General features: G+C 44.8%; 1 protein-coding gene across 1 annotated transcript in view; it reads left to right on the top strand.

The window, feature by feature from the left end:
* The window catches only part of LOC100688545 (guanylate cyclase 2G-like), a 46,227-nt gene that overhangs the window by 3,861 nt on the left and 15,259 nt on the right, over positions 1 to 27,107 (top strand). Inside the window, 15 exon segments of the mRNA XM_038579233.1 lie at positions 670 to 779; positions 4,656 to 4,841; positions 6,022 to 6,166; positions 8,976 to 9,091; positions 9,094 to 9,123; positions 10,435 to 10,549; positions 11,167 to 11,329; positions 12,784 to 12,793; positions 13,418 to 13,540; positions 15,721 to 15,804; positions 16,734 to 16,859; positions 17,382 to 17,417; positions 17,419 to 17,457; positions 25,131 to 25,296; positions 26,941 to 27,096. Coding sequence (XP_038435161.1) covers positions 670 to 779; positions 4,656 to 4,841; positions 6,022 to 6,166; positions 8,976 to 9,091; positions 9,094 to 9,123; positions 10,435 to 10,549; positions 11,167 to 11,329; positions 12,784 to 12,793; positions 13,418 to 13,540; positions 15,721 to 15,804; positions 16,734 to 16,859; positions 17,382 to 17,417; positions 17,419 to 17,457; positions 25,131 to 25,296; positions 26,941 to 27,096 — 1,605 coding nt within the window.

Below are 27,107 nucleotides of genomic sequence, written 5' to 3'. Positions count from 1 at the left end.
GAATCTTCAATGATCTGTTTAATGCCTTCACTTGTATGTTGTGTGACTGGCAGCTTCCTGAGGGCAGGGGTCTTTTCTCTCACGGACTGCTGTATCCTGGGCTCAGCACAGTGCCTGACACACAATTGGGATTCAAATTAGCAGATTGTCATTTACCTCATTTAAAAAAATAAGTCACCACTTCGTTTGGGTGTCCTCAAAATGCATGCTGATGTGTTTGGATGGAAGAAAAGCTCGATGGCCCGTTCCTCCTCATCCAAACTCAGAAGGTCTGAATGCTCCTGATTCTGGGTTATCTGGGAACTCCTCCTAACTGCTATGTGGCTGGTGAGTCACAAGCCAGGTCTGTTGCTCTGAGTGAATTAAATGAAGAAACTAGAGCACAGAAGCGGCCACCAACTTTTTTGGCTTGTACTTTGGGAGAGACCCGCAGTGAGGATTTTTGTTCTGCAGGAAAAAGCTGCCAGCGTGGGGGCTGCTGACGCATTTTAGGAAGCTTACATGCTGGGGATGGTTTAGGCATTCCTGTTTCCTAAAGCATGCTCAAGGAAGGAGAAAGTTCAGGTCTCATTTGCTTATTTAAAATGGTTTCAGGCCACACTTTTTGAAAAGTGTGTATGCGTGTGTATGTTCGTGAGCATGTACAATTGGCTTTTTTTCTCTTCTTAGTTGTCATCTTAATCTGCAGCTCAGAGGATGCAAAAACTATTCTGCTGGCTGCAGAGAACCTGGGACTCAGCACAGGAGAATTTGTCTTCATTATTGTGCAATGGTTGGAGGTAGGGGCTGATAAGCCCTCAGTGATCCCCACAGTAAGAAGTAACAAGTAGGGGTGCCTGGGTGGGTCAGTCAGTTGAGCGTCAGACTCTTGGTTTTGGCTCAGGTCATGATCTCAGGGTCGTGGGATTGAGCCCCATGTTGGGGTCCATGCTCAGCAGGGAGTCTGCTTGAGATTCTCTCTCCCTCTTCCTCTGCCCCACCCCTGTTCACACTCTCTAACATTCACTCTCTCTCTCCCTGAAATAAATAAATAAAATCTTTTTTTTTTTTTTAAAAAAGAAGTAACAAATAATGAACACTTGCTATGTGCCAGTGCATTATCTCACTGAATACTCACTACTACCTTATATGAGTCAGGCTCCCTTACGTCTGCATTTTATGATCAGGGCACTGAAATGGACCTGAAAGAACGTACCCAGAGTTCTTCTGCATAGTGAGTGAGAAGTCCCTGTTGGAGCCCCAGCAAAGGCCTGGAAAAATCAACATACTGGTCCCATTCGGCAATTCTTAAGTGGTTTTATCCATGTGGTAATGATCGGGATGGCTAAAATGTACCACGTCCCTTCTCTAAGTCCCTATATGTACACATATTACTTGTATTTCTGCACTCAGTATTCCTGAGAGCCCTGAGAGGCAGATATTCCAGGCATGAGTTACACCATCAGGGCACTCATTTCCAACAGCCTTGTGAGGTAGATGCTATTAGCATTCCAGACAAAGAACCAGAGGCTCAGATAACTAAGGTACCTGACCCAAGAGCTCAGGGCTCCTGAGTGGCATAGCTGGGTCTTTTGGACACTGGGACTGAGCCCCAGTAACTCTGCATATGGAGTGTTTATTGGGTGCCAGGCCCCACTGTGAGCACTCGATATACTGAAATCCATTTCAACTCACACCACTCCATGGGGAGATACTTTTTATTTTTCTTATTTTATAGGTAAGGAAACTAAGTCCCTGAGGGCTGACATAACTTGCCTGAGGCCATGTGACTAGCAGGAGGGAGAACTAGTCTTCAAAATTCAAACCCAGGTGGGCTGGCCTCAATGTCCATTTAATCACCACATCACACTAGCAGGCTTCTAAAAAACGCCATGTACATTTAGCTAAGAACAAGCTATATAATTTTTATAGAAGTTTTATCCTTCTAAAGTGAGCTTGTTTTGTTCTATTTTTTAAAACTTATTTCCTGGAGAGAGAACATGAGTGAGGGGAAGAGCAGCAGGAGAGAATCTACAAGCAGCTTCCCCACTGAGCAGAGAGCCCAAGGTGGGACTTAATCCCACGACCCATGAGATCATGACCTGAGCTGCAAACATGGCAACTCTTAACAGACTGAGCCACCCAGGTGCCCCATAAAGTGAGCTTGTTTTATATAATCATAATCTGAAATGGAGCAAAAGGGAATAAAGAAATGTATAATAATATTCTGGATTTCTTTTATTTCTTTATCAAGAAGTATTTTGGATTACCCAAAGTGCCTTAGATTTCTCTGGGCAGTCAGTCATAATTCTCAACATATGCCAGACTTCCCAGAACATCCTCCCACCTCCCTTTGTTATTGCTGGACACCACTTTCTCTTCACTTCTGTTGCTCCTGCCTGCAGCAGATGAGGAGAGCTGGGCCCGGTCTTGTACTGGCAGGGAAGCCTTTCAGCCCCCTCATCACTTTCTCCCAAAACCTCGGGATGATTACATTCCAATTGGCTTGCAGTGGCAGAAAGCTTACAGAACTAAAAATATACCACACAACATCCATGCAATTGAATTCACCCTGCTTTAAAAAAAGAATAGCATAAATCCACTCTATGAAATATTCCCACTATAGGCTTAGGTGGGGGAAAAATCAAGATGCAGAACAGCATTATAGTGTGATACTATTTATGTAAAATGCACAGGCATGCACTTACACACTCCTCTGGACAGGCCTAGAACAGCTGGAAAACTCTCAGAATAGACAGGAAGGGGCCGTGGGGGAATCACGGAGGAATCTGCTGTACTTCATATATATACATACAATGAGTGGGCATTAATTTCATAATAATAATAATGTATTTGTCATTTCTAATGACAAATACCCACCATTTGCTTCAACGTGGATGGACCTGGAGGGTATTATGCTGAGTGAAATGAGTCCATCGAAGAAGGACAAACATTATATGTTCTCATTCATTTGGGGAATATAAATAATAGTGAAAGGGAATAGAAGGGAAGGGAGAAGAAATGGGTGGGAAATGTCAGAAAGGGAGACAGAACATAAAGACTCCTAACTCTGGGAAACGAACTAGGGGTGGTGGAAGGGGAGGAGGGCGGGGGATGGGGGTGAATGGGTGACGGGCACTGAGGGGGGCACTTGACAGGATGAGCACTGGGTGTTATTCTGTATGTTGGCAAATTGAACACCAATAAAAAATAAATTTATTAAAAAATAAATTAAAAAGGGAAGAAAATATTGTAATACAGCTACTAGATTACAAACAGGAAAAAAAAAAAAAGCAGAGCGCTCAATGGAAAAATACACAAGTGGGCCTGGAAATATTTACCAACATTTAAAATGTTGTTTGGAAAGCTAGATGTTAATATGAAGGAAAATAGGATAAACCTATATATTTTCTGCAATAGATTCCCCCTCCTTTTTTTTGTATTAGAAAATAAATACAATTATATAAAATTTTATTTAAAAAAATAATAATAATGTAGATAATAATGATCCTAACAAACCACTGAAACCACAGGCAGAAAAATGAGAATCAACAGTCCTAAATGTTTAAAGTTTTTTTGCTACCGATTGCTAGAAGGTAAGATTTCTGAATCTAGGCTGCTTGACACCCCACATGATTTTTTTATTCTTTTCTATTATTTTTTGGCTTCTTTTTTTTTTTTTTTTTTTTTTTTTTTTTTTTTTTTTCTATTTTTTTTTTTTTTTTATTGGTGTTCAATTTACTAACATACAGAATAACACCCAGTGCCCGTCACCCATTCACTCCCACCCCCCGCCCTCCTCCCCTTCTACCACCCCTAGTTCGTTTCCCAGAGTTAGCAGTCTTTATGTTCTGTCTCCCTTTCTGATATTTCCCACACATTTTTTCTCCCTTCCCTTATTTTCCCTTTCACTATTATTTATATTCCCCAAATGAATGAGAACATATAATGTTTGTCCTTCTCCGACTGACTTACTTCACTCAGCATAATACCCTCCAGTTCCATCCACGTTGAAGCAAATGGTGGGTATTTGTCATTTCTAATAGCTGAGTAATATTCCATTGTATACATAAACCACATCTTCTTTATCCATTCATCTTTCGTTGGACACCGAGGCTCCTTCCACAGTTTGGCTATCGTGGCCATTGCTGCTAGAAACATCGGGGTGCAGGTGTCCCGGCGTTTCATTGCATTTGTATCTTTGACAAAAGCAAAAATGAACTATTGGGACTTTATCAAGATAAGAAGCTTTTGCACAGCAAAGGATACAGTCAACAAAACTCAAAGACAACCTACAGAATGGGAGAAGATATTTGCAAATGACATATCAGATAAAGGGCTAGTTTCCAAGATCTATAAAGAACTTCTTAAACTCAACACCAAAGAAACAAACAATCCAATCATGAAATGGGCAAAAGACATGAACAGAAATCTCACAGAAGAAGACATAGACATGGCCAACATGCACATGAGAAAATGCTCTGCATTATTTTTTGGCTTCTGTCCCACGCTTCAGTGCTGGATCAAAAATGTGGACCTAGCATGGCAGGCCTCCCAGAGTCATTGTGTTTCAGAGAATTACAAGGGAGAGATTCAAATTTGACATTGTCTTTATGCGGTTCCCTTGAACAGGGTTATTTCTTACAAATGGTTGCATTTATTTCATTGTGTTTTAGGACAGTTTTTGGAAGGAGGTATTGACAAATCAGAAGGTGACACACTTCCCCACCATCTATGAGTCACTGCTTCTCATAACTCTGGACTCCTATGGAGAAGACCCTGGAGATGAAGGCTTCTGGAAACAAGTCTACCAAAGGCTGAGGGTACCGCCCTTCTACAGCTCCATCTCCGCGGAGGAGCAGGTCTGGTATGGGGCCTCCCTGCCCCCTCCTTGGGGGGTATTTGTGTTTGGCTGATAGTCTCCCTCTTGTATCCCCTCTGCTTGCTCCTGTCCCCTAACACACATACACACAGATATACACACATGCATATGCACGCACACACACACACAAACACACACACACACTTTCTCATCTTCCAGAGCCCACAGTAAACAGTAGTCTGATGCTGTCTTGTGAAATCTGCACCCCAGCACCACAGGGTAGGACAGAGGTTGCTAGGTGAAATGTCAGTGGCTTTGGAGTTAGAAACCTAGGCTCCCATCCCAGTTTTGTTATTTACTAACTGCAGGTCTTGAGGGGGGAATTGCTTAACCTCCCTACACATCTGTCTCTTCACCTGCAAGTTGAGACTCCTGAGGACATCTGCCTCTGGGCTGCAGTTTTGAGGATCTAATAATCCAGTAAATACATGGAGGTGGACTCAGATCACGACAATTCCCTTTCCCAGCAGGGTGCCAGGACCAGGAACCAGAATGGAGGGATCAGAGATGTGGAGCTAGGATAGATCAAGGCAAGCAGATGGTTTGGGATGGGAGAAGACACGTGGATCCTAACACAGAAGAAAAGACGATCAATGGATAAATATTTGGGGGGCATCATCTACTAAATGTTAGCTCTGTACCAGGTTCTATGGGGAGAACGGTGCCTAGCCCCTTGGTAGGCACTTATATTTTTGTTGACTAAATGAAAAGAACATATAATATTGAAGACCTGCTATGTGCCAGGCATTTAACTCTCCTGATATTCACCATGACTGTGGCTTTCTCTTCATTTCGTAAACAAGCGAAGTAAGATTCGGAGAGATTCAGAGACGTTATGGAACTTACCCCGAGCCTCACAGCCAGTAAAGTAGCAGAGCCAGCTTGGCTCCCAAATCTGCCCTCTTTCAATTAAACCATACTCCCTCCCACCTTTGGCTTAAAGAGGTGCTCCCAGATCACGTGATCTAATTGGGATCCCCTTTCCCCAGGCCCCAAACAGGCAGTGTCCTCTGTGGTAGCACAGGCCCAGGCATGTGGGCGGCCCTCCTCCCCCCCTGGAGTGATGGAGATAAGGTGCCTGTGTGCATGTGTGCATGTGGTACGAGGGGAGGAGGATGGAGAGAGTCCTCCCTGCCTCTGCCTCCCCCACTGAAGGTGAGCTCTTATTGGCCTACCTTCACGACGCCGTGCTCCTGCACGTGGAGACGGTGCGGGCGCTGGCCAAGGCCGGGAGAGAGCTCCGGGATGGGTGCCAGGTGGTCCGCACCCTGAGGGCTCCAGCCAAGGGGCGCTGCACGGCGAGGGGCTTGGCCGCTGTGGGTTTCCCTGCACCCCAGACTCAGGCCTGCTGCTCCTGGCGGTGGGGCTTTGAGAGGCTGGGCCCGTGGCTAGAGGCCAGCCTCCTCGAGTCAGGGAGTCCCTCCGAGGGAGTTCGGTCCTTCCCCGGGGCTGGTTCAGGTTCAGCCTTCAGGCTGCCAGGGCCACTCTCTGTGCTCTGTCCAGAAGGCTGCCCAGGCCGGGGAGAGGGCCTCTGGGGCACGTTGTCCCCTGGCCACCAGTGCAGACAGTCTCTCCCACAGCTCCTTTCCAGCTGATTCCATCAAGAATAAAACTCAAGGCTGTGGGACCTGATTCATGACTCTCAGCCTCCAGTGATGGGTTTACCCTCTCTGGCTTTCCTGGCAGTGGTGAGGATGGATAGGCTTGGCAAGGACTCACTCGGTGTGCTGACCAACTGCTACTGCTTTTTGGTGTTCCAAGTTTCTCATTTCCAAGACAGAGCTCATAACCTCCTGCCACACATGGTAATCATAGCCAGAATGGATCAAGGGCTCACCTCATACCAAGCTGGGTTCCAAGAGCTTCTGTGGGCTTTCTCATTTAATCCTCCCACAACCCTTGAGGCAGAACTATTACTGTTTGGATTATATTATCCAGGGGAGTAAACCCAGGGCAGAAAGATGATGCACTTGTCTGAGGCGACAAGGTCATTAGATGGTGAAACCAGAAGTCATACTCAGACCTGAGTATGACTTCCCCTAGGAGCTCAGGTTCTTACTGTTGTGTTAACACTGAGGTGTAGCTGACACCTCCTGAGCGCTCTGCACATAGTATGTGCTCATTAAATGCTAGCTATTTGTGTTTTCATTGGCTTTTCACTCACCTGATACATGACAGCCTAAACTTTGTCCTGAGACTTACAGAGGCCAGCCAAGGCCTGCTTTGGGGGGTTTTCACAGACTCAGTTCACATGTGCTCCATCAGGTCCTTTTCCAAGAGGAAAACTGGTTCTCCTCCCTCCCTTTCTTTATGACCCTGAAGCATTTGCTTGAAAAAAAAAAAAAAAAAAGAGGTGGGGTGAGTGGGGAGTGTGTCTTCTTGTTCTTATTTTATCCTCTCTACCAGATTAATTTAGTTCTTCTCTCCTGCCCTTTTAGAAATTTCTAATGCTAGAATTAGGGGAGGGCATGAGGGCCAGCAAAACCCTTTAAGAGAGCCCAAGGCATGTCACCTTGGGGTTCTGGGGTGATTGGGCTTTCAGAGACTCAAGGCTGGAGGCCACTCACTCCTCCTAAACTGGCTTCTGTTCTCTTATGAGCTGTAGGACCCGCCCTTGACAGAAGCAGGATATAAGTCTCTGCTTCTTGTCTTCATTTCTGCCACACAGTGGCCAGGACCACAGCCACAGAACTAGTTAGGGCTGCAGGTCTTTACACCAATCGAAAAGAGGCCCTTGGCCAAGGAGGTAATATTAGGAAACAGAGCTCGCCTCCCCTCTTGGTGCAATGAGGAAACTTCATGCTGAAAGCAGCAGTGCTGGTTGTGGCACTTGCCCTGGCCCCTCTGTGCAAACCTTAGCAGGGAGTTGCACTCAACCCCTACATTCAGGGTGTCAGCACGCCTGTGCACAGCAAGGCCGTGTGGGCTGCTGGGAAGGAGGCGGGGGCCCAATAGGCCTGCCTCTTCCCGGCTCTGAAAACCCAGGGGAGTTGACTTCCTCCCTCTGGTTGTTAAGGATCGGATGCCTCCTCTGCAGGGTCAACTGGGACTAGTTGTGTGAAATCACCATGACTTGCAGTGCTGGGCACGTAGCAGGTGCTGAATAAATGGTCCTCTAGAGTCCTGTCCCCATTAGGAACACATCAGCAGTGAGTCCTATGTCAGGCCACGGGTCCTTAGTCGCAGGTGTGGAGGAGCTGTGCTTTACTCCTCTGGGATCTGTGATGTGCCCTTTGTGCGTGGGGCTGAGCACATCTAGCAGGGACAAAGAACACACCTTGGCCAGGACCAGGCCCTGTGCTAATGCCAGGCACAAACCAAAACGAGGAGGGAAGGGGCTCACTGAGAATAGAGTTTGCAGACTCGTGCCTGGGGCCTGGCATGTCACTGACCTTTTGTCACATTTGATTGTTGTAGAGAAGCACAAATCTTGGGTTTTATGTGAAATTAGTTAAAAACGGCTTAGCCTTTGAGTCAAATACATATTTAAAAAAAAAAAAAGGGATCCCTGGGTGGCGCAGCGGTTTAGCGCCTGCCTTTGGCCCGGGGTGCGATCCTGGAGACCTGGGATCGAATCCCACGTCAGGCTCCCGGTGTATGGAGCCTGCTTCTCCCTCTGCCTGTGTCTCTGCCTCTCTCGCTCTGTGTGTGACTATCATAAATAAATAAAAATTTAAAAAAAAAAAAAAACGGCTTAGCTTCTTCTTCTTCTCCTTCCTTCTTCTTCTTCTTCTTCTTCTTCTTCTTCTTCTTCTTCTTCTTCTTCTTCTTCTTCTTCTTCTTCTTCTTCTTCTTCTTCTTCTTCTTCTTCTTCTTCTTCTTCTTCTTCTTCTTCCTTTAAATCCTGGGTGGGCTCTCCAGCATAGGCCTAGCAACATATACCTCCCTTCCCAAAGTGGCTTTTGTGCTCCATAAGGGGGCTCCCTCTGAACCATGTTGGTTTTCTCATACTCCTCCTTGACTATCCCTCAGATTCCCGGAAATGGCAAAAACCTCTGGGCTGGCTTTTGGTGGCTTTGAGGTGGGGGTTCTGCTGAGAGGAGCTGGCAGGCTGGCATTTTGAGCCACAGGCACCTCTCCCTCCTCTTCATCATGGCATCTTCTCTCTTCCCAGGAATCACTGGCCCCGTGATTGTGGATTCCCAGGGAGAAAGGCACATGGATTACTTGGTCTATGCCCTACAGGAATCCAGAAACGGGTCCCTCTTTCTTCCTTTCCTGCAATATTACTTTCCAGCTACCAGAAAGTCATCAGGTACTGGGCGGACACTTCTTGGCATTTAGATGGTGCTACAGGAAGGGACCTGGGAGGGGAGGGTGGTCTGGGGGTTCCTACTGTGAGGCCAGTGTGGGATCTAGCTCCTGGAATCTACCACACAGGTTGTCTGTAGCTCTCTGAACTCTCATGAAGATCAACTTTGGGCCTTTAAAATAATCTTGCTCTTGATCATGGGTGTGGCTCAGCCACTTCAGATTCCAGTTTAGAACACAATACCACCCAAGTGCACCTCCATCGGGACCTGGGCCTCCTCTGACGCAGCAGCCTGGCAGTCCCACTGGCCTGTGATCTTGGGGAGAGGCCCTGGCCTAGGGGTGATAGAACACAGTGACCCCCTGCAGGGTTGAGTCCCAGCTGGCCAAACCCACTCACCCAGGCAGCCTGATTCCCAAATGGAGAGCTTGTGGGCACCTGGACCTGGGTGCTGTCCTGGGTTCCTGTGCCCAGGAATCCTTAGAAAACTCTGTTTTTCCCCTCTCAGCTCTAAATCAATGAGAAAACTGAAAGGAAACCTAAAAGTTAATTGAATTTCTATTTGTCCCCACAGTCACCACCCCTAATACAGATTTGATTTGACACTTTTTTCCTCCCTACTTTCTTGGAATTTTAATGTGCCAAAGTAAGTTGGCCCAGGAAATGAAATAACCTTGGCAAAATAGACCTTCAGTGTTGTAGGAGCAGGCATTTTCCAAGTTAGGGGAAGATGCTTTGGTCTGTTAAGCGTCAGTTGCTCTGTAACAAGATTTGTCTCTATCAACCACAGGAGAAAATCCCAACAGTGCTGGAAAATTGGCACATCATTTTTAAATCAAAAGTGACAGGGTTTAAATCAAAAGATTAGGCTTGCTTTTTTACCCAACAGAAAGATATTGCCCTTCCATGAATTAGATTATCTGCACGTGAATTTGAAGAGTCTAGGGCACCTGGGTGACTCAGTGGTTGAGCGTCTGCCTTTGGCTCAGGGTGTGATCCCAGGGTCCTGGGATTGAGTCCCGCTTTGGAGTCCCTGCAGGGAGTCTGCTTCTCTCTCTGCCTGTGTCTCTGCCTCTCTCTGTGTTTCTCATGAATGGATAGAGAAAATCTTTTTTTTTTTTTTTAAATGAAGAGTCTAGGTAAGGTGCAGAAATTGAATGGGTCACCAAATGTTTGAATTAAGTGACCAAGGCCTGCCTCTTGCAAACGACATCCTGTTTTAGTTGCTCCCATTAAGGTAGAGACACAGTGCAATAAATCAAGTGGGCACTGACCTTTAACTGTCTTTTTTTTTTTTAACTGTCTTTTTTTTTTTTTAAAGACCATAGTGAATTTCTCCATGACTCATTGGCCCCACAGCTCCCTCCCAGAAGACAGACACGGCTGTGGATTTTACAGTGTTCTCTGTGAACCTACACCTGCTTCTACAGGTCAGTGTAGGGTGTCTCAACAGCAGTGGTGCTACTGACATTTGGGGCAGGATGCTTTTTGTGTGGGGATGTGTTCTGTGCACTGTGGGATGCTTAGCAGCATCCTGGGCCTCCACCCACTACAGCCAGCAGCACCCTCCACCTGCAGCAACCCCCAGAGTCTCTCACATCACCTGCCTACCCTGCAGAGAACCTCAGCTCTCGGGCAGCCTGGCTCCGGGGATGTGAGTCTCAGAGACCTCATTTCTAAGGAGTTAGAGAGAGTCTGAACAAGGGAGTGTTGCCTGGTGGTGGGAAGCCCATTCTGGAGTTAGATGGATCACAGCTGAGAACAACTCTAAGAGGAGCAAATAGTAAATGTTCAGTGAAAGTGGCAGTGGTAAAAGCAGTCGGAAGTCATCACCATTCTCTGTGATGGAAGTTTCTATACAGATGTGGAGGTGAGTGTAGTTGCCACAGGAACCAGAGCGGAGGTCAGAAAAGAATTCTTGGAAGAGACAAGTCTGAATGGACCCACTGTATCCTAGCTTGAGGCATCTGCTTGGCAGGACCGGCAGGGGAGCTGGGATGTGCTCACTTCCATTTTTGACAGGCTGTAGTAATGACTCGTCTCTGCCCTCCAGGTGTGACTCCTGTGATCCTCACAATGACCCTCCTGATTTCCGTCTTGGGAGCTGTCATCATAGGCCTGGTTTTACGGATGCAGAGTGGAAAATCGCAAAAGCGACATAAAGACATTTGGTGGCAAATCAATTATGATGACATCACCATTCTGCCCCAGAACAAGTGAGGCCACACCTGGCTCATGTATCCATTTCCTGCTCACTGTGTGTGATTTGTGGAAGGGATCTCATCTAGGGATTTCCGAAAGCTGAAGCTGGCTCATTTATAAAGTGGGTGCATAACAGAGTCTTGAGCCCTGCATTCTGCTTGTGGGCCTCCCACTTCTTCCTTGATGAATATCTTTGGGAACGTCATTTCTGGGCCTCAGTTTCTGAATACTTAGAAATGATCAGATGGTCTCGAAGATTCCCTTCAGCTCTAATACCCTGTGGGTATAAGAACCCATATATCCTGTCCAAACATTAAAACTGTCTCCTGGACAGCATTGAGTCATTTTCTAAACCACATTAACTCCTTTAATCTACTAATGATGAAGACAGTAGCATTCATGTGGTCAACACACACACATTAGACATTGACTGCAGACCAAGCATAGTGCAAGGCATGGGGTCACACCGCAAATGATGTCTTCTGAGGAAGAAAAGTGCTCTGAAAGGTGTCTACCAGGTGAGACAGAAGCCCCGCAAATAGAGGGAGCAAATCCAGCATTGTGAAGGCTCCAGAAAAGAGGTGACATTTGGGAAGAGTGGTTTGCTAGCGGTGACCAGGAGAGAAGTAACACAGGGTGTGCCAAGATGTAGGGGACTCAATGCTGGGGGGCTTAGCACACATTTAGTCAGCATAACATTATTTGATAAGTATATAACATTTACATAATTTCAAAAAATACTATCATGGCCATCTCTTATGACTTAGCATATTTTTGCTTGGAATTTTGAAATGTCTTTCTTTCCATTTTTCTTTTTCTCTGTTTTTATCATTAATATTAAAGTGCAATATTTGCAAGCATATACTGATTATTTTGGAGCATTTATTGCCCTACTGGAAATGTTGGTGAGAAATGTTCTTTAACTAGAAAGATAGACTTGGGTTTCTGTAGTTTAAGAAGAGCTCTTTGTTCTTGGGGAGTAAATTTTACCTTCATCTTAATTTAATAAAAACCTACAAGTGAAATGAATTTTATTTTAAATATCAATCATTTTAGAATTTTAGATAGTGCTTGCTTAGGAGTACATGCTATTCAAGATATAAAGAGAATAACAAGAACCTATGTACTTGATCAGATGTATGAATTTTAAATGGCTTAACGCAAAATAAAAATGTTCTAGAATATTGTTGCTTGTAAAAAAGCACTAAAAGTGGACCAAAGTATACAAGTTTGTTCTAACAGACATTTGGGTTGATTTTAAAGATAAGGAATACACTATGGATCAGAATCAAACATTTCTCTCATGTTATATACATGTTGTTCCTGTTATATTGGCTTTATTTTCAAAATTGTCATTTGTAGTATTCTTTTTTTTTTAAAGATTGTTATCCTTAGGTATAGTATTTATTCAATAAATGAATTAGGAATTTCCAGAAAAAGGTGACTTGAGGGTACCAAAGTCAAGGAGGCTCCAACATGTTAAGATCAGATTGAGATTCATTAGCAAGTCATTTTCAAGTGTTCCTGGAGATTCTGGGGCTCACTGGTCTGGGGCGGGGGAGGTGAACGATAGATTGAGGGTGAAGGTGTGACAGAGAAGAATCCTGAGCCTCCCTTTTCCCTCTTCAACTAAGGCAGCTCTGCTTTGTCCTACCTGGTTTCTACAGTAGGGTTCCAGTTAAGACCCTTCTTGAAAAACAGGGTTTCTCTGTATCAAACACATTTTCTAGACATTGGGGAGGCACTGGGGGTATTAAATTGGATGGTAATGCAGTTAGATGCTCATTTAGAAAGAGGATTCTGACATAAGGTGACACATCTAGTTAAGTGCCAGAGCCAGAACTTGAATTTGGGCAGTTGGACCCCAGAGCCTGAACCATAACATCATCTTGGTGGTACAGACACAAGAATGACATATATAGTAGCAAAGCACTCACACCTTGGGTCAGACGGATCAGAATTGAAGTTCTGGGTCTCCCATTTATTAACTGTATGACCTTGGCACTCATTTTCCTCACCGATAAAAATCACAGTTTCTTCAGTACTTGGTCATGCTGCTGAGAACAATGGAATTGCTTCCTGTTTTACACCATCCATCCCAGAGAGGCACCCGTGTGTCAAGAAGGGACAACAGTAATTCATCTAGTGTGATGATTTCTGCAAGACCCTTTGTCAAGAGCCAGCAGGGGGAAGAGCTCTTTTATGCCCCAGTGGGGCTTTACCAGGTACTACTGAGGGCATAGTGGTGGCAAGTAGGTCCTAGTATGTGTCTCTGTCCCATTCCCCATATGTCCTTTCTGTCAGGCGGAGTATTGTGAATAGAGGGACACTCTAAGTAATAACCAGGGTAGTCCTGTGACTCCAAACTGGTGCTTTTCAAACTTTAATGTGGGTATGAAACACCTGGAGCTCTTGTTAAAAAAGAAGATGCTGGTTGAGTAGGTCTGGAGTGGGGCCCGAGATTCTGCATTTTCCCTAATAAGCTCCCAGGTGATTCCTATGCTGTCGTCTAGATTAGACTCAGCTCTGTCCAAGAGAACTTTCTATGAAGATGAAAATATTCTAAATCTGCACAGTCTAGTATGGTACCATTACAAGACTATTAAACATTAGTGTGCTGGGGAACTGATTAAGTTTTATATTATTTTAATTAATTTAAATTTATTTAGCTTTGTGTGGCTAATGGCCACCTTATTGGACATTGTCATCCTAGAGCATGGATTACTGCATCCTTGGTACTTCAGCACTGATGAATCACTTGTGGGTAATGATGTTGCTGTGGTGTAAGCATTGGCAGTTGCTGTAGCTTGCAGCATAATTCCTGCCTGCCTTCCTCATGCTCTCTCCCACACCCTAGACCATTATGGTTGCCTGTGCTTAGCCCTCCTTTAGAAGTTCAAGTCCCCTGGGTGAAAAATATGTGAAGAAAAAAAATCCCCTTATATTTATTCTTTGAAATGGAAGTTCTAGAGAGTAGGGGCCAAAAGCTCTAAGCAAGGGAAGACTTGTTCTTTGCCCTAACCTGGATTTAGCAAAGATTGGAGCCAACACTTTCCTTATGGCAACTGAACTTATTTTTCTAGTAAGTGTTCAGTTGGGTTTTCCAGCTACAAAAAACTGCCTTGGAGATTATCACCCATAAAACCCTAAGGACCTTTATTCATATGAAACTGTATATTATGGTCAAGTAACCACTTAGAGATGGCAGCCATCAATCCAGAGTGTGTCTGGATTGGTTAATCCTCCTGAAATGTTGGCTCTCCTCTCCCTCAAGCATCGTCATCACTGGGGTCTCCACCTCTATTGCTGGTATGATAGTGTCCAAACTCTGTAATAGAGGCTCAAGGATCTCTACTGCCTAGTCCCAGCCCACTTTCAGAAAAAATGTTTTTCCTAGCCTAAATCCTGTACTCATCCAATGGGTCTTGCTGCTTATGCCATGTGTGTTTTGCCCTCAGACCATGCCATGCCTGCCATCCCTGTCCCACTCCATCTGGAACCTTCTTGTCCTTAGGGTTCAGCTTAAACATTACCTTTTCCAAGGACCTTCACTTCCATCCCACAGGGGTCCCTGCCTCCATGGAAACCCCATCACAGTCCTGAGTTCTTTGCAGTTATCCCCATCCTAAAAATGGCAGATCTTGGTTGACATTTAAATCATGCTGAGGCTTACTTTCTCTTATGTCCAGATTCTCTCTCTTCTATGCAGATTTTTTATAGGTTGTCCTATGACTTGTGGTGATTGATGGACTCTCTAAAAGCAGACTCAATAGATAATGACAGACAAGAAGATATGCTACTGAGTGAAAGGTTGATATGTGCCCAGCTTTGAGTTGACAGTGTTACATATTTTAACTGACTGGACCCTTATAGGAACCTTATGAGATAGGTTTTATTTTTAATCTCCATAGTACAGATGTGGAAATGGAAGCTTAGAGAAGCTAAATCCCTTGTTCAAGATTATGTAGGGAGTAAGTAGTAGAAATGGGCCTGATCCAGGTATTTGACTCTGGGCTTACTCTTAAGACCTCAGCTCACTATTCCTCTGAATGAAAATGGGACATTACTGTAAAATAGAAACAGTGTGATCTTGGAGTTCAAATTCTGGCTGTACTTCCTACAAATGTGTGACCTTGGACAAGTCACTTAACCTCAATGAGCTCATCTGGAAACAGGCTAATCATACCAGCCTCGCAGGACTGTGTTGTCTGTAAAATGAGATCTCATGTAGTCAGCAGCTAGCTGAGCACCTACACGCAGCACAGTGCCTGCCTAGGACTCATGTGGGCAGTGAGGAGCTTGATGGTCTCTTTCGTAGATGGGTTTCTTACCAGTTTTCCTAGTCTTTTCTGAGTCAAGCTTTTTTTTGATCATCCTAGATGATCCACTCTGTCTCTGGTTCCAGGGGAGCTATGTGGCCATCTGTTATGTTGGTAACCAAGCAAAAGCCTGGGTCAGGAAGCCATCTGTGCTGCAGGAAATTCGGCTGGTGAGGTCCTTGCTCCTGGAGGAGAGAAAGTAGTGCTGTTCTCTGGCTCTCTGCTGCCGGCTCCCATCCCCATCTGGGAACATCCAAGTCCAAAGGATCAATGGTGGGAAACTGCTTCTGTCACCTTGGCCCACTATCCCCATCCCCTGACAGCTCAGACATTAGGCTTCAGATCCTTTAGCCTGACTCAGGCACCTGAAATCTGGGACACCTTCTAGCCTTGCTCTTTCCCCTTAATTTTTCTGGTCTTAATTCTGTTTCCCCATCCTCTGTGTCTTTGAGCGCTGCTCACCTCCCTTGAACTTGGATCCTTAGATAGAGGCAGATTCATGAGGTCTGGTTTCTTGCTCAAAATCTATGTATGACCTTGTGGGGCAGCCTGGGTGGCTCAGCGGTTTAGCGCCACCTTCAGCCCAGGGTGTGATCCTGGAGACCCAGGATCAAGTCCCCCATAGGGTTCCCTGCATGGAGCCTGCTTCTCCCTCTGCCTGTGTCTCTGCCTCTCTCTCTGTGTGTCTCTCATGAATAAATAAATAAAATCTTTAAAAAAATCTATGACCTGGCATGGCCCCTACACACTGGCATTGACAGTCATGAACATCATCAGGAAGCAGAGCCAGGTTTTACTGTGACGCGGTTTTAGTTAATCCCCATGGCTAAGGTTAGACATTGATAATTCCTCTGGTTTATTTGCTAGAGGCAGACCTCCTGGGTTTACCTCCCAGCTCTGCCACTAATAAGTTGCATAATCTTCAACACATTATTTTACTCTTTGATCATCAGTTTCCTCTTCCGTAAAATGGGAGAAGTCATAGTTCTTTTCTCACCTTTTCTCTTTGTGAGAACTAACTGCGAGTATATAAAGCACATAGCAGAGTTCCTGGCACAGAAGACACACTGTAATTGTAAGCTACTATTATTTTTTTCAGGTATATGAATTAAAGCATGAAAACATCTTTCCCTTCTTTGGAATTTGCACAGAACCATCCAACATCTGCATTGTCACCCATTATTGCAAAAAAAAAAGGGGGGGGAGTCTTAAAATAAGTAAACTAGTAAATCTTCCTTTAAGTTTGATTAGCAGCAGCTAATAAGGAACCTTACCAATGCTTCGCCCTTTGTCCAAGAACGGTTCCTCTCTGGTCTAATTGCAAGACCTGAATTATCTTGTTGGGCCACCTGCAGGGGGTACGGTTAGCAGTGGAATTGCCAACAGTCTGGTTTCCTTTGCTCTGGGTGGAAATTGTCTGAGCCTGTTATCATCTCCTAACACAATATGGCCACTTCCGAACTGTGTTTCTGGGCTCATCCTACCCATGGTGTTATGTGACCCTCAGCTTTACGTTAGGAATGAGGAAGTATTTATGACTCCAGACTGCATGATTTTCTCAACATTGAGTCAGGTTATGATGTCTCCTGGGAAATTTCCAGTAGTGGCTATAGAGTACTGTGCCTTGGATTGTAGTAGTTCTGGTCAAAATCATCCAGTGGATTGGAATCAAATCCATTCAACATGTGAAGATCCCTGTGCTTCCAGTGAAGTCACTGGTAATAATTTGAATAACTGTTTTTTTCAGGATGTTTTGAGAAACTCAGATAATGAGATAGATTGGATGGATATTCAAGCTCTAGTTTGTATATGACAAAGTCAATGTAAGTAAAACTTATTTATTTTTATTTTATTTTTTAGTTGAAGTTTGATTTGCCAACATATAGTATAATAGCCAGTGCGGGAGATGGGATAACTGGGTGATGTAAAACTTATTTAAAGAACAAATACCAGAATTTCTGAGTTGTTCTGTGTCTTGGGTTAAACTGAACTGTAATCTTTCTGGAAAATTCTGATCTTCCTCAGAATAAAATACTATTAAATAACAAAATACTACTCAAATAAAATTCACCGCTTAGATCAGATTTTCCATTTTTTTCCCCTCTCTCCTTGATCTCAAGTAAATATTGAGAAATATTTTACACTAGAGTTGAAAGGAACTCTAGTTTATCCAATCAGGAAGAAGCAGGGTATTTACATGTCAGGTTGAACTTTTTTTACCCCAAAGTAAAGCTGATTACTAGGCCAGGATGCCAGCTAGGGGAAAGGATTCCTAACACCCCTTCCTTCTGCTTTTTTTATTCCTTTCTCCAGAAAATGCCCACAAGGCTGTTGACCAAAGAAGCGGGCTAGGAATGCACACCTAGGCAAAGATCACTGTAGTGTCTGCAAAAAAAGATTAATAATAACAGTAGTAGTAGCAGCTAAAATATATTAATGCTTATTTTGCCTACTTTCCGTCACTTTGTATTCACTTATTTAATTCTCACAGCAAAATATAAAGTAGCTCTAGCATTATATCCATTTCACAGATGGAAGGTGAGTAGTGGGGCCATGTCAGTGTGGGCCAGCATCCTGAGGCTGTCCTCGTCACCCTGGGCTACAATCCAGCCATGCTTTGTAAACTCTCTGTGCTGGCTTTCACCGTAGGAGGAGACCACAGCAATGATGTGGGGGTGGGTCTCAGTGAGGAAGTCCCTCCGTCTGACACGTGGACAGAAGGGCATGGGTGGTCATCATCTGTCAACCAACAGCCCATTCATCACCAAACAGAGTCCTCTGGGCGAGGCCTGGCCTGGGTGTTGGAAGGGACACAGGGTAACACATGAGCTCTGCCCTCCCGCAGAAGAGGGCCATTGGCTCTTGGACTGACTTTGGTAAGTCACTTCCCCTCTCTGGACCTCAGCCTCCATGTGAGTTTAATAGATGAGGTTGGCCTGATTGATATCAATGAGATTTCTTTTTTTCCTCGAGTATTTAATCGATCTTTACTTCGGAGAAGATGAGTCTTACTTGTGAAACTTTGGTATCTTAGGTTATTACCAAAAAGATAGACAACTGAAGCCTCCCATGATGGCTCCTCACAGATGACCCTGGGCCACTACTGTTGGTTAGTATTTCAGTAAGACTTCATTGAGCATCTCAGAAGTGTTTGCCTTACTCTGGGCATTTTCATAGGAAGACGAGGACTTGTTTTTATCTCTGAGTGGATTAAAAGGTAGCTACAGGAAAAAAAAAAAGGTCAGGAAATGTACATCTAAAATTGTGTGGTGGAATGTTATAAAATAGGAGGATCTGACTTGGCATCCTCTTCTACCCTGGGCTCTTCCTTCCTTCCCTTCACCCCCTGTCCCTTTCCTCCCCACCAAGCCCAGGGAAGGACTCTAGACTCCGGGGACCTGTCTCCTGACCCTGGCATTATATGTATTGCCTCTGAAGAGGAAACTAGTCAGTTGTCCTCAAGTAACTTATGAATAACTAATAGGTTCAGCTTTTTCAGTTGGCATTTGGTTTTCAAGACGTTTGTTAACCCAAAGTTTTATCTGGAGAGATGCTGGGGTAGATGAGAATGGCACTGTGAAATGAAAGTCTCCCTGGTGCTCTTCAGTCATGCGGGTCACTCAGTCTATCCCCTGCTCCATGCTAGGGAAACCAAAGGTGCAGCTTGGTACCTTGTCTTAGAAGGACTGCTGTCTTCTGAAGTGGGGCATGCATATTATGGGATAGTGTAAGGAACTCATGGTGAGTTAGGTCAAGGCACATAGAGGCCCTTTAAGGCCAATTTCTCTGCCAGCATTCCTTCAAAGGGGACTAATGGAAAAAAAATAATAAAATTTTAAAAAGGGGGACTAGTGGAAAATTCACTACAGCTTCTCAGAGCTTTCCCATTGGTGACTTTGACACGAACCCAAGCACTGGGCTACACTCTGTGGGTCAGATTGTGCTTCTGGCCATCATATATCAAATCATAAAAGCAATTCCTCTCCTAATGTCTATTTGAGCAGAACATTCTATGCCAGGTAACAGAGAGATCCTTAGATGCTACAGACTTTTCAAGTGAAGAAACGTATGTTGGTTGAGCACCTAATTTGGCTCAGGCCCAATTTTGGGCATGGGGGGCACAGAGGAATAGACTCATTGTCCTGTCCCTAAAGAGTTTAACCCAGTGGAGCCAGCCTGGGAAGGAGCTTTGGAGATTATAAAACTCTTCTTGAGTCAGGGATGGGCCTTCATTTCTAAATAAGAGAAGTCTTAGTGGATTAAGAGGAGGAGGACAGTTTGGCATAGAAATTGTCTTGGTGGTTTGAACTCCTCTCCACTAGTGGCCAGGTGACCCTAACTACCTTGAGCCTCAGTTTCCCTGTGTATAAACTAAAGAGCGTCCATCGAAAGATGAATGGATAAAGAAGATGTGGTTTATGTATACAATGGAATATTACTCAGCCATTAGAAACGACAAATACCCACCATTTGCTTCGATGTGGATGGAACTGGAGGGTATTATGCTGAGTGAAATAAGTCAATCGGAGAAGGACAAACATTATATGGTCTCGTTCATTTGGGGAATATAAAAGATAGTGGAAGGGAATAAAGGGGAAAGGAGGAAAAATGAGTGGGAAATATCAGAAAGGGAGACAGAACATGAAAGACTCCTAACTCTGGGAAATGAACTAGGGGTGGTGGAAAGGAAGGTGGGCGGGGGGTGGGGGTGACTAGGTGATGGGCACTGAGGTGGGCACTTGATGGGATGAGCACTGGGTGTTATGCTATATGTTGGCAAATTGAACACCAATAAAAAATAAATTTATAAATAAAAAAATAAAGAGAACACCAGTACTCACTTAATGGAGTTGTTGCAAGAAGTAAGTATGCTTAGCACCATGCCGGCCCCATATCAGGTGCCAGGAAATGTTCATTGTTAGTAGGAGCAGTAATGTTACTATTATGGATAACTCCATCAGTAGTACTAACTAGTACTAAAAACATGTACATTTAAAAGTTTCATTCTCATGAAGGACCTGGATGGCTCAGTCGGTTAAGCATCCAACTCTTAATATCAGCTCAAGTGAGGGTTATGGGATCAAGGCCCATGTTGGGCTCCGTGCTGGGTGTGAAGTCTGCTTAAGATTCTCTCTCTCCCTCTTCCCTGTGCTACTCTGCCCCCCACTCACACACGAGTTCTCTCTCTCAAATAAATAAATCTTGAAAAAGAAATTTCATTCCCCCAACAATCCTCTGGGATAAGTCAGCACTGTCCAAACAATGCCAGCTACACGTGACTATTGGCTAGTGGCAATGTGGCAAGCTCAAGCTCACTTGTGCTGTGTGAAATTCACACTAGATTCAAAGACTTGATAAAAAAAAAAAAAACCAGAATGTAAAATATCTCACTATTTTTATGTTGGTTACATGCCAAAATAAGTTTTTTTTAATACATTGGCTTAAATAAAATATATTATTAAAATTAATTTCACCTATTTAACTGAAAAATTGAAAATTATATGTGTGGCTTATATAGTGTTTCTCTTGAACAGTGCTCTTAATAATTAGCAATTAACTTCACTATTAATTCTTCTTTCTTTCTTTCTCTCTTTCTTTTTTTTTAGAGAGAGCAGGGAGGGACAGAGGGAGAGAGACAGAATCTTAAAGCAGGCTCCATACTCAGCAGGATTGGATCTCAAGACCCTGAGATCATGACCTGCGCCAAAATCAAAAGTTGGATGCTTAACTGACTGAGCCATCCACGCACCCCCACTATTAATTTATCTTTAACTCCAGTATTAATAATATTATTTACTACATTCTCAAGAGGAAACAGTATGAGTCTCGGTGAAGTGAAGTAACTGCCCAACTGGTAAGAGGCAGGTTGGGATTTGCAGCCAGTCTGCCTCTGAAGCCTAGGTTCTTCCTTCCATGTTACATTTCTTCTCTGTCAAGTACAAGAGTCCCCAAATGTGGGATCCAGAAACAGGAGCCCTGTGGGCACTCCTCCCTCCCAACTCTTCAGTAGAGAAATAAAAGTAGTTAGCAGATAGGCTGCTAATAGAATTGTCAAAAGTGCATGGAATCTGGCACATAAATCATAAACCTCTCATAGTTCTATCTGGTCTGTAACAATATACATGAAATCATACATTTCCACCAAGACAGGGGAAAAAAAAAAAAAAACCTAAAGAGATGTGTGCCATCTCTTAGAGAGAACTATATTCCTAGGATTTCAACCATCCCTAAACACCTCATTTATGTTCTAATGGAATGAATTCTGGTAATAAACCTGGATATCAGGAGTAATCAGTGGTGACTGAGTAAAATGTCTCCTGCCTGGGGTGGGCCTGGCGCTAGCAAGGGCAGAGACAGTTGTGAGTACCTGGGACAGGCCTGCTGCATGGGGAGGTCTCCATGAAAGGAGAGAGAATTCTGGATTGGATACAGGTCTCCGCAGATGTCAAGCCTCAACCTTGGCTTCTTGGAGCCTCCCTGGAGAATTCCAAAGGCAGCTCCAGCCAGGCCCCTTCAGGTTTGGGTGGGTGGGTTGCAGTTCTAAAAATGTCATTTATCATCTCAAAAAACAAACACTGAATTTTGGCCTGGGAGTGGCGTATCCACTGTCCTGCTTTCTACGTTAGCCTGTACTAGTCACTGTGGTGACTCAGTCTTCCTGCTAAAGCAGGACAATGACTCAGACTGTGATCACTGCTGGAGAGAGAGCTGAGTCCCTGATCTGGTGACCATGAGGCCCAAGGCCCCCTTCCTGGGTGCATAGTCCATTCAAGGGCTCCTCGATTTCCTCCTTGCTGGAACCACTGCTGCCTCCTGTACCACACCCATGGGTAACTTCACCCCCTCCTCAGCTGGGCTTGAGACATTTGAACCTGGCTGTTCTTATAGAATGGTGTTAGGAGAATGGGTGTGCTTTTTACCCTCCCCCACCCCATACAGTTTTCAGGGTACCAGAAACAGTAAAATCTAATGATTTAGAAGCAGCTGTGCTTTGAAGGCAACCCAACCTGGGTTTATATTCCAGCTCTGCCCTCCCTCTGTGGGAGCAGTTTAAAACCATGAGTTTCCTCATTGAAAGCAGAGAATGACAGTATTAACCTATTTCCTGGACAGATGAAATTTGATGCTACGTATAAAGCATGGTGCATAGTACAAAGTGCTCAAGGAAAGGTTCGTTGTTATTTATTTGCTCATCATAGATCCAGATCAAGGTATGAATTTTCACAGAGCCATGTGGCTTCAACGCAATGTTCAGTCATTCCTCATCTTTGCCCTTCAGAGCGGTCTTTCATCAGCCACGGGGCATTTGTGCAGTTGGCCAAGGGTGGGGACTTGGGAACGGGACAGCAGCTTCTCAGCTCTGCTCCACCACAGGCCAGCGATGGGACTGGGGGGCAGGTGAAATTCTTCGTTTCTCCTTTTCCTTATTCTTTGTGAAATGAGGTTGACAATAATACCACCTGCCTTTACAGGGCCGCTGGGGGAATTACATGAATTGGTTTATGGAAGGAACTTACAAAAACCAATTATATAACCACATAAGGTTAGTGCTATAAACTTAAAAAAAAAAAAAAAAGATCCAGTAAGACCCCTTGGGAGAGACCTGGTCATGTTTACTCTTGCTCCGAAACCTGTTGGGTGAGGCAGATGTGCTGAGGCCCATGCTTCTCAGGCTGATGCAGGTAAATGGTTCCATTACCTCATACCTGGAGCATCCTGAGGCTGCTGCCTCTCTCCCAGCTCCCATGCTAAGTATTCTGAAAATGGTTCAGAGATTCAGATCAAAGATAGAACCTTTTTGTCTGTACTTTAAGTCTGAGAAACTGGAAATGTTAGATGAATATTATGGCAATGTCTTATAGTGAAACCATAGAGGAAGGTAAGGAAATGAAGACCCCAGGATTCAGTGGGGTCTTCTGTCTCCCTGTACACCTCTGCATACTTCTGAAATGCAGTCAGCCCTGCCCACTTAGCCTTCATTTCACTGCTGCTAGTCTGCCTTGGGAAATCTCAGAGAAATACCAATATCTCTCAATCTGATCCTGCTTCAATTGTGACAGATCTCATTTTCAAATTTATCTCCTCATTATCTGTCCTTCCCAAATAATTTGCTTCCCTCCTTGATTCTAGGTCTTTAAGATGCTCCCTGCCTATGAAAAGATCTGTGTGCTCTGCCCTCACCTCCTTGCCAAACGAGCATGCTCTCTGCCTTGGTGACTTACCCTTAGTAGGTTCTTTCCGTTGTCACTCTTTCTTCCATTCTAATCATGCTCTTGCTTTGGATTCCTTAGGATCAGGCTTGCCTTGTACCACCTGTGATCCTTGTAGTTAATATAGGCTCTTATGTTCAGGTCTAAGCATTAGATTTTTCTTTTTCTTTTAAGATCCACAGGTGATTTTAATGGGCAGCCAAGGTGTGGAACAATGGGGGGTGGGGTCAGGTGTTCTCAGGCTGTGTGCACATGAATCTCCTGTGGATCGGGTGAAAATGCACAGTCTGCTTCAGTAGGTTGGGGCAAGGCCTAAGACTCTGCATTTCTGCCAATCTCCCAGGTGATGGTGCTGCTGGCTCCCAGGCTAGATTTCAAGTAGTGGGCATCTAGGCAGTCCCATCTCATAGACGGTCAAATTGAGGCCCAATGAGATGAAGTATCTTGCTTGAAGAGACCGAGTGGTAAAGTGGAAACATGAATGCAAATCTTCCGACTCTAGTGTTCCTTCTGGGCCTCTTCATAAATAATGGTGCTTTATTATCTATTACAATAATAATAGATATAAACCCTTAAAAACACAGTGGATGACATGAGAATTTTTCAACATTCCTCATTTTATTGCCTTTCCCTTGCAAAATGCTCAAATCGGACTTTTAACCGCGTATAATAGAGTATAATATTCTGTTATTATAGAATCATTATATGTAGGTAGGAGTAGAATATAATTTGCGACATGTAGATAAAAAAGAATATTCTTAATTACATAGTGTGTTTCCATATTGTCAATATACTTTATCATATTTATACACATTTTTCATGACAATTTATGGAGAGTATTTACTTTGTGTCATGGACCGTGTCTGGTGCCTCAGGTACATTATTACATTTATCCTCCATGGCCATCCTGTAAGGTAGGGATTATTGTCACCTCCATTTTGAAGAAAAAAAAAATGAGGCCTACAGCATAAAGTAACTCGCTCTGTGCTCTTAGAGTTGGGATTTCAATTAAGGAGTCTGACCACTGAGTCAGCCTCTATTTTATTTAGCTTATTTATTTTAGGCTGGCCTTGCCTTCACAGGTCCACACTGGAAGGCCAGAAATAGTCTTCCCCAATCGGGTGACCCTACCCAGGTTGACTCATGGGCAGGGGGCTGTGTCAATAGCTCTAGAACAAATGAACATGGAGATGGGGACATTTCCCTCGCCTGAGTGTGTTTCTGTTTCTTCCAGCAGGGTCCATTGGCACCTGCTCTAATTCATTAGCTTATTTTCACTCTTCCAGGGCATGCCGTTCCTCCACAGGAGCCCCCTGGGGTCCCATGGCAATCTGAAGCCTTCCAACTGCCTGATGGACAGCCAGATGCATGTGAGGCTGACTGGCTTTGGGCTATGGGAGCTCAAGTCTGGCCGGACCTGCAGAACATACAAGGGACTGACAAACTATTTGGGTAACTGCTGGCAGACCCCCTGCCTATCAGCAGAGTGGTAACAGGGCGCCTGACCCCACCCTTTCCTGAAGCTCACTTGCACGTGTACCCACCCGCAGGAGCCCTTCCTCTGGAGCTGACTGAGTGGGGCTGTTCTATTCACCCAAGGAAGCAAGATCAAAATAGCCTCCAGGGTGGTGAGTCCATGGTGTGGTGTTAGAGTTAGGAGGCTGGGTCTCATCCTGGTGGAGCTGGGTGGCCAGAAGCAAGTCACTTCCCTTCTCTTTAGGCCTCGGTATTCTGATGCATCATCATCCTGTGCCCTCACTCAGCACGCACCATCTGCAGGCACTTTAAAGACCATGAGTGCCATCCTCTTGGTGCTCCAGTTTCACTTGAGAAGCTTTAAAAAATACGTAGGTGGCTAGGTCCCACCCCAGATCAACTGAGTCAGAATACCAGAAGGTGGAATCCGGGCATGGGCAACTGTATGGTTTTTTAAAAGCTCTCAAATGATTCTCATGCCTCGTTCTGGACAAGACATTCTGCTGGTAGTCCAACCCTCCTTTGCGTTTGTAAATGCAAACCGAGGCTTGGACTCTTCCTACTAGTCGTCCACAGTTAACTGAGCACCCTGAAGTCTCACCTCACTAGTATCCCAAGGCCCTGAGCACCCCTCTCTGGAGCAGCCCCTTGCCAGGAGCCTGGCTGTGCCCATATGGGGAGTTTCTGTAACGTGGGACACCTGGATGCCTTCCTGAAAAAGACACAGCGGGAAGTTCTGAAAACCTGCTAGTAGCTGCCCTATTTCCCCACCCCTCAATATATTTTCTTTTTTTTTTCTTTTTTTTTAAATTTTTATTTATTTATGATAGTCACAGAGAGAGAGAGAGGCAGAGACATAGGCCGAGGGAGAAGCAGGCTCCATGCACCGGGAGCCTGATGTGGGATTCGATCCTGGGTCTCTCCAGGCTCCATGCACCGGGAGCCTGATGTGGGATCGCGCCCTGGGCCAAAGGCAGGCGCCAAACCACTGCGCCACCCAGGGATCCCAATATATTTTCTTTTAGTGATTGTAACCTACAATGAAATAAGCCTATAAACCTCACAGCAAAAAATTAATTGTAGGTCATATAAACTACCCGGAACACAGAGATCTGTAAAGCCAGGATGCGGCTTGGTGGTTCCCCAGGGCTGGGGGTAGGAGGAACAGGGAGCGGCTGCTTGATGGCTATAGGATTTTACTTTGAGGCCATGGACATGTCTTGGAACTAGATAGGGGGGCTGCTTGTATAGTATTGCGAATGTACCACATGCCACTGAATTGCTTGCTTTCGTGGTTAATTTTATGTCCTAGGAATCCTACCCCAATAAATTAGTTTCTAAAATGTAGACAAGACAGAAAGGGCAAAGAAAAATGAAGACGTCTTATAAACTCACAGCCAGGTGTTAGCCACAGTTGACACGTTGTTGTGAGAGCCCTTCCTGGCTGTTTGCTCTGTATTTGCATACCCAGGGATCCCCATCTGCCCTTCAAGTTAGGGACCTTAGGGGCTAAGGGGCTGGAGGCTTGCAATTCTGTGCTTTCCTGAGAAAGAGGGGTGGCTTTTCTAGTTCTGTTTGCTCCTTTCCCACTGCATGCTTAGGACACATCTTGCTTTGCAGAGTTCCACTGGACGGTCCCAGAGCTGTTGCGGCTCCCAGAGGCCCCCTGGTCGGGCACCCCAAAGGGAGATGTGTACAGCTTTGCCATCCTGATGACAGAGCTGATCCACCACCAGGACCACGGGCCTTTTGACGATCTCGATGAGGTGCCAGATGGTAAAGATGAA

Source organism: Canis lupus, chromosome 28 (genome assembly GCF_011100685.1).
Source record: "Canis lupus familiaris isolate Mischka breed German Shepherd chromosome 28, alternate assembly UU_Cfam_GSD_1.0, whole genome shotgun sequence".
Taxonomy (NCBI): Eukaryota; Metazoa; Chordata; class Mammalia; order Carnivora; family Canidae; genus Canis; species Canis lupus.
This window is presented reverse-complemented; position numbering and strand designations above follow the sequence as displayed.